At 37.3% G+C, this 8,025-nt stretch overlaps 1 protein-coding gene across 1 annotated transcript; it reads right to left on the reverse strand.

Annotated features, from left to right (window-relative positions):
* Positions 1 to 1,038: 1,038 nt before the first annotated feature.
* On the reverse strand, positions 1,039 to 7,728 carry HS3ST5 (heparan sulfate-glucosamine 3-sulfotransferase 5). Its single transcript, XM_044676610.1, has 2 exons — positions 7,622 to 7,728; positions 1,039 to 1,969 (listed from the first exon to the last, which is right to left on the reverse strand). Exons 1-2 carry the CDS (start codon positions 7,726 to 7,728, stop codon positions 1,039 to 1,041), a joined length of 1,038 nt encoding a protein of 345 aa, XP_044532545.1.
* Between the last annotated feature and the right edge of the window lie 297 nt (positions 7,729 to 8,025).

Below are 8,025 nucleotides of genomic sequence, written 5' to 3' on the forward strand. Positions count from 1 at the left end.
GTTGTAGCTGATGAGCACTGGTATTCTCCGAGATGGTTGTTAGATCCAATTTCCAGATGGTTGAGATTTTAAAATATACTTTTCACTTCATAAATACGTTTCCTCAAGGGTACAAAAATTAAAAGGAGTGTACACACTTCTTACATCCTCTCATCTACAGACACACATGGGTGGCCTAGGGAGCAGGAAGTATGGGAAAAGAAATTGATAAGAAAATTCACATATAGTCATTTTAATCCATTCCGTTTTTAAATACCACAATAAATTTAATTTCCACAATAAATTAAATAGCCATATTCAGTTTACAAAATAGAATTACTTATTGTGAAACCAGTATTTACAGGCAATTTACACTATGTACATGACATTTCTCTTTGTTGACATACAACATAGAAGGTAAAAGATTGGACTCTTGGACATGTGATTGACATGCTACAGATGACACGATAGTCCATACGAGAAAACAATAGTGCAAACTCACCACGGGAACTTTGGAACGATGTCAATTGTTATGAGATAAGACATTCTTGGAAATAAGATGAAAACAGTATGACCCAATTTCATGGCACTAATTCAGTATCTGAATTAAAAAGCCAGTATTCCCTTAGAAATATGCATATCATTCCATAATTCTTGATCTATCCTGGAGCTTCACAACCAGATGTATATTTTCACATTTAAATCATTTGGCTTAGATCTATGAAAATGGCAAGTGACAAACTTTAAATCAAAGGAAGACTAACTCTTGTAAGAAGAGCTGAATTCATTTACCAACCCACCCCCCCAAACCACCTCTTCTCTCTTCAAATAGCCTAAAAAATGATGCAACAATGTAGAGATTAAATTGTTTTGTTTACTTCTCAGTAGAAAAAAAAATGGGTCCCACTGTATATTTGGTCACACACTGCATATGTACAAGTATTTATGGGAGAAACAAAAAGACTTGGATAGCTGTGTTTTGGAAAAGTGCATATTTGAATCTAAAGAAGACACTGTGTCCCTCCTGGTGCAACACGCAGTGTTGTAGGATATATTCATTTAGGGCCAGTTCAATGTCCTCCCAGTGATCTGGTAAAATTTTTGATTGAAAGGGTGAAAGAATTTGCGCAATTTGGTAATTACAGAGGGATCTACCTCCGGATGGATGCGTCCCTTGCTGCCTGCCAGGCACTTGTTAAAGACAATGTTAAACCGCAGACAGTAAAACCCTCTCGTAGCATTGAAGTATAAATTGTATTGACTGATCCTGGGAGGAAGGTTGAGGAATTTCTCCACTAACTGGAGTTCTGGCAGTGGTTCTGTAATGAGCCGATCTCCATCTACTACGTGAAACTGCTCAATAGGAAAGTATTTAAGCCACCTCTCCAGATGTTTTGTATAGATGCTGGTCCTCACAGCCTTATACTTAGTGTTCACCTCACAGGTATTAGAGTCTATTGCCAGCTTTTCAAATTTGTAGTAGGTTTTGTTCTTCCTCTCTTTCCCCTCTAGCACCTGAGTATAATCAGAAATAGCTCTTGTTGTGGGTTCCCTGACAATGATCAGCAACTTGATGGATGAGTTCATTTTGTAAATCCTTTCTGGTACCTCCTCTGTGATAAAATAGGCAGGACTCTTCTCAATGGTGATTTGCTGAGGGTAGGAAAATGGCATTTTCTTCCTGTACCACTCGATGCCCTTGGCATAATTCTCATCATTATCAAAAAAGTGGATTTCCTGGGAGGCTTTGACCACAGCAGGATGGAGATTCAGCATCTCAAGTAGGGCTCTGGTGCCTCCTTTCCTCACCCCAATGATGATAGCTTTGGGGAGCTGCTGGACCAGATTGTGGAGTCGAATCTGCTCCTTGGTGGCGTTGCCCTTCCGGAACTCGTGGAGAAGGCCACGCTTGAATTGCAGTGCCCGGAGTGGGATCTCAGCCTGACTGCGGGCTCCAAATCGACCTTCAATTGGGCAAATGGGCTGCAGTCTGCAATCAACAAATGGAGACTTTAAGACGCTCATTGCAATCAACTCTTCATTTTTCTGGATTTCAAGTCAGATAGAGTGAGCAAAGACTTTTAAATGCACCAAGATACCTCCCCACCCCAAACCCATTGACCTCTCAGGCTGCTGATATACCCAATGAACATACGTTTGAGGAATTTTATTTTAGGGAACCTAAGAGTAAATAGAGCACATTAACTGATAAACTTTCTTTTTTTATTATTGTTCCTTAATTTTTTTTATTCACCAAAATTTAATTGACTATAGTGTATACTTGTGCTTACAGTGAAAGATAGACAAGAAACATTAGGCACATTAATGTTTTGTTTTGTTTTTTTTTAAACAGCTAGCATCATTTGGAAAATGTGCAAATGTGATAGATTTAAAATCTTTTGGTGAATGGTTTTGGGTTGCCCAATTTCCTTAAACTTCTTTGGCATCTGAATACTCTAAAAAGCTTTGTTATCTGATAAACAAAGAAAACAAAATTGTCCTGGGCCCCACCTTCAATTATCTGCAATAGCTGGCAATTTATTAATTTTAAAAATTACTAAGCTTTCCAGTACAAGTAAACCTGATGGAGTTTTTCCACTCGAGCCTAGGGACACGCAGACCTGTATGTGGCTTTTTTGAGTCTCCTTTCCTAGAGATCTAGGTTTTTCCCATCTCTGGACTCTATCATTCAGTTTAGGGGATTAGACCATAAGCTCCTCTGTTGAGCTGTAACTGCTCAGGGCAGGACTGTTTTTTGCCTCTTTGTATCCCCAGTACTTAGCACAGTGTCTGGCACATGGTAGGAACTTAATAAATGCTAATTAATTGTTTGGATCTGTGATTTCATTGGTATAGACAACTCTCAGGTGAGGAAACTCCTTCTACTTATGCATTATCTCTTTTCTCTCCAACTTATGGCCTTTGTGAATTCTCTAGAGCAGATGTGTCAAATCTGGGACCCACTTATGGCTGCAAAATTCAGGAGTGTGAGCCGAATCAGATTAAAATGTAATTGGGAAATGTTTAACCAAAAAAAAAATATATATGCATATATATATATGTATATACATATATATATATATATAAAATAGAGCTTAGATAATATTAATTTAGGGCAGCTAGGTGGCCCAGTCGTTTGAGTACTAGCCCTGGAGTCAGAAAACTCATCTTCCTGAGTTCAAATCTGGCCTTAGACACTAACTGTATAATCCTAGAAAAGCCACTTAACCCTGTTTGCCTCAGTTTCCTCATCTGTAAAATGATCTGGAGAAGGAAATGGCAAACCATTCCATTGTCTTTGCCAAAAAACCCAAATAAACCCAAACAAGGTTATGGAGAGTTGGACACAACTGAAAAGCAACTTAATAACAACAAAATGTTAATTTGTGTTTTACTAAATCAATATGCCTTATGAGATTAAGTGCCCAGGTTCATTCATAAAGTATGTATCAGAGGCAGGATTGGACCCAGATCTTCTTGGTTTCAAGACTGACTCCATTCACTGCCATGACAAAAAGTCAACTTTTTTTTTTATTTTTATTTTTTTCCAAACCCCCAACCTCTGTGCATTGTCCTATAGGTGGAAGATTGGTAAGGGTAGGCAATGGGGGTCAAGTGACTTGCCCAGGGTCACACAGCTGGGAAGTGTCTGAGGCCAGATCCGAACCCAGGACCTCCCGTCTCTAGGCCCGGCCCTCAATCCACTGAGCTACCCAGCTGCCCCCAAAAAGTCAACTTTTAACTGCAAGAGTACACATTTGGAGTCAACTAGTCCAAGGATGGAGCTGAAGAGCTCCATGTCTCTCTTGCCTAAGAATAAAAATTTGGAGCAACACCACCTAAGCAAATGTATAAGGGAACTTAAACCCATTTCTAAGAGTTTCTAAACTAATGACAAGGATGGAATATAGAAGGAAAATCTCTGCTTAGGCAGTTCTGGAAAATGAATAGGAACCTTTGTTAAAGGAGGAGGTTATGCTCACTGCTAAGAGATGATATGAACTTATTTGCTAACACTTTATCGATAGCTTTCCTATGCATTGAGCACAGCCTACTTTGTGGCCTAGACATTTGTCTTTTCTTCCTTTCTACTAGACAAAACTACTCCATGTCAGACTGAATATGTCCTTCTGATAAGCCCTGGGTAGTGAATATAAGACATAATTTACAAATGGTTGGTGAAACAAATTGATCAGAACAACAATTTGACTAGGTATGGCAAAAATGTAGGTGGTAACATGAAAAAGGACAGAATTTGAAGCCCAAAGACAGGGATCCAAATGCTAAACTTGATTCTTTGCACTCATGTAACCTTGGGCTAATTAATTTTGCTAGGTCTCAGCTTCTTTAATTATAAAATGAGTCAGTTGGACTAGACAATTATGAAAGGATTTTTAAAGCCTTTCACAGCCTAGCCTCTTCCTCTCTTTCTAGTCTTTTTATACTTTATTTCACCTTATGTTCCTTGCACAAGATTTGCCCAATTTGTACCTTTTCATTGATAGTCCTCCCTACCTGGAATTCTCTGTCCCTTCTTACCTCTGCCTCCTGATTTCCCTGACTTCCTTCAATAATCATATTAGGTCCCACCTTCCACAAGAGGCCTTTCCCAGTATTCACCCACCCCAACTTCCCTCTGTTGGTTCTTTCCCTCTGAGATTATCTTCCATTTACTTTGCTATATCATGTTTTTTTTCCTAGTTGTTTACATTTTGTCTCTTCCCTTAGCCTGTGAAGTCTTTGAAGGCAAGAATGATTTTTTCTTTCCTTTCTTCATATCCTCAGTATTAGCACACCACCTGGTACCCTAATAAAAACTTAAATAGTTATTGACTAATTCTAGAGTTTCTTCCATCTCTAAAACAGTGATCTTATAACCTAGTAATTGCCTCATCCTGAAAATATGGTACATTTCTGAAATTCAGTCTTAATTTCCTAAGTTTAGGTAGGATCTTCAATTTAATTATATAGGCTCTGCCCACCCATGAACAATTAATATTTTTCCTATTATTTATATCTGATTTTGTTTGTATAAAAAGCGTTTTATAATTATGTTCATATAGTTTCTGCGTTTGTTTTGGTAGATATACTCCCAAGTATTATGTTCTACCTATTGTTAATTTTAATGGGTTATCTCATCTTTTATTACAGCACATTGTTAGTGATATATAGAAATGCTGATGATTTATGCAGGTTTACTTCATATCTTGCTACTTTGCTAAAATTATTGGTAATTTCAATTAACTTTTTAGTTGAATCTTTAGGATTTTTTATGTATATCATCATATTATCTGTGAAAAGAAATTGTTTTATTACTTTTTTACCCATTCATCTCAAGAGAAAGAACTGATAAGTAGAAATAAGGAAGTGGTAGTTTTATAAATAAATTTTTTTTCTGAAATGATGCCTCTTGTAATGGGGAGGAGAGGAAGGGAGGAACTTAATTGGGTATTTTTATGTAACAAACATTATAAATAAATTCTAAAACATTTCCTAAATTGATCTAACAAATCAGGCTAAGTCTCTTTTTCAAGAGGAGATAATGTTGGCCATAGGAGCACATTTACTTAAATTCTACTTAAAGAAATTTCTAGTCATCCTGGTAATGTAAAACCTCTATGAAACTGTCCTTCCTTTACTTGCTACTCTCAAAAGACAAACACTTAGATACTTTTTGCCTTTCCTTTGTCTGCAAGGAGGTAGTGTAGTACAAAGAAGAAGGCAGTGGATTTGAAGTTAGAGGCATAGAATCAAATCCCGAGTTTGCTAATTAACTATCTGTGTGACTTTGGAAATGTGACTTAATCTCTCTGTGTCTCAGTTTTATCATCTGAAAAATGAAGGGTTTAGACTAGATGATTCAAAAGCATTTTCAGACTCTAAATCCTACAGTAAATGGATAAATAGAAAACAGTTAGTTGCTTAACAGCATGGTAATTCCATCCATGTGGAAGCTATGGGAGAGATACTGGGATAGTATTATATTTTATTAAAAGAAAATATTTCAGTAGGTAGATACTCAAACACTATATATTTGTACCTACAGTAAATACACTATGGGATGCGGTCATCTGGCTTACTTAGAGATAAAAAGTAATAGACAACTTCCAAGAAACTTCACCTCTCTCAGGGTTTAGACATAATGTGGCCACATTTCCAAGCATAGAGTTTCTGGAGAAGTCCACTGGGCTTACAGAAAGGTCAGATTTATTTACATCAGGAAGAAAAAAGGAAATGAATACAGTAATAATGAAAAAAAAGGTAAATTATTCGGAGCAACCAATAAGAAAATAGTAATGCAGTTAAGGAGCCAAACTTCACATGATGCTATCTTATTGGTATCCAAGCATCAATTTGGGAAACTACCAGTTCATGGGGGCCACTAGCAATGACTAGTTTCTAATTAGTGGTAAGCTTATTTATTTAGGCTTTCGGAACTAAATTTTCAAAAGGACTCACTATATACTTCAAAACAATCTCAGCCTCTGTTCTAGCTGGGTAATCCCATAGTATTTGTTGTTTACATTCTGAGGATTCAGATATATAGCTCTAGTTTCAGGTCCTGGTTAGAGAAGAAAACCTGAAAGTTGCCTATGATTTCAATTTTAAGCAAGGATGAATTTTCAGCAACAATGGCATCTGGGTTAGTGGAGGAAGCAGCAGGAGTTCCAAACTCGAATCTTTCCAGTGGAAGAAATGGATTTTTACAGTCAAGAAGTAAGATTGGCACAGCTTGTCTATTCCGACCTTACCCTTTGGGGACCCCAGTTTTCTAGGTTTATTCTCATTTCAGAAATTAGCTTCTCTATCCTTCCCTATCACTGAGAATCCAGGACTTTCTTAAGATGTTCAGTGTGAAGTCAGTTGCTAGTGTTGGGACTCTCACATCCCTGATAGAATTTCAAGTGCTTGCCTGCTCAGAGATACATCCTTGCTCTCTACTAACTTTTTCTCTTTGGATTTTCCAGGTTTCTCAGGGCAATCTCTCGGAGAGATAGACACCTTGCCTAGTGCATTCAGAGCCTGACTGAAAGCTGAAGCTAATTAACATAGTTAAAATTCTCCAAGCCTGCAGCCATCTTTCAAGTGCAATAGGACTTTCAGACTTGATGAGCTCCTTTGCAGGCTCATACATAATTTTAACTATTACAGCAACACATTAATTGGCCACTCATAAATTTGGAGAAGATGATACATAAATACATCATTACTTTTTGCAAAGGCTAGAGGTCAACACACAGAACCATGAAGACCAGAATAAACTCCTGAATGATATTTTTACCGTCCACTGTTTTATGTTCCTTTTACAAACAAGTGACAATGCCTGCAGAATATAAATGCATATGGCAAATATACAAGGCTTGAGTTTCTTGAAAAATTTTCCCTTTTTCTTTTCTGCCCCAAAGGAAGGTTCAATCAAAATTTCAACTGCAGAAGGGCACATTTCATGGGAATTTTGGACAAAGAAAGCAAATGGATAGATTTAAAAAGATGTCACAGAGAAGCATAAATCATTATTGCCTTCATAGCACACATACACATATGTATAGTCACACATATGAAAGTATGCACACATGTATGATAGATATACACATAAAACTATATGTGCATAGTATGTTTATGTATAGTGTATTCGACCTACCTATCCAAGCTCCCAACTCTGGCAACTAGATATAGGAGACTTCCAATAGCAAGACTTCCCAGCACAAAGAGCTTCTGTCTCAGCAACGCCTGCTGTTTGAATAGCATGGCCCTCCATCAATCTTCAGGACTTCTTCAATCTGTATAGACCAGAACACAGAAACCACCCATGAGCAAGTGATGATATGTCAATTCATATTGGCTAATGGAAAGTCAAATGGTTCTCACCCATGATGAAAGAACATTCTTCACCCCACCCTTGAATTAAAAAGAAAATGACCCCAAACTTTTAGACCTATAGAAATAATTAGGAAAAAAGACAGTTTTAAGATCAGGAGCTGCACTTAGGGAATAAAATTAACAAGTTGGATACTGTTCAACAATGTCCATAGGAAATGACAATAA

This window comes from Gracilinanus agilis, chromosome 4 (genome assembly GCF_016433145.1).
Source record: "Gracilinanus agilis isolate LMUSP501 chromosome 4, AgileGrace, whole genome shotgun sequence".
Classification (NCBI taxonomy): Eukaryota; Metazoa; Chordata; class Mammalia; order Didelphimorphia; family Didelphidae; genus Gracilinanus; species Gracilinanus agilis.

What these genes read in the sequence shown, in the direction of transcription:
- HS3ST5 (XM_044676610.1), bottom strand. Translation starts at nt 7,728, where the DNA reads ATGCTATTCAAACAGCAGGCGTTGCTGAGACAGAAGCTCTTTGTGCTG. An exon ending in AGAGTTGGGAGCTTGGATAG is followed by an intron (nt 1,970 to 7,621) that starts GTAGGTCGAATA and finishes TGTTGATTGCAG; the next exon opens with ACTGCAGCCCATTTGCCCAA.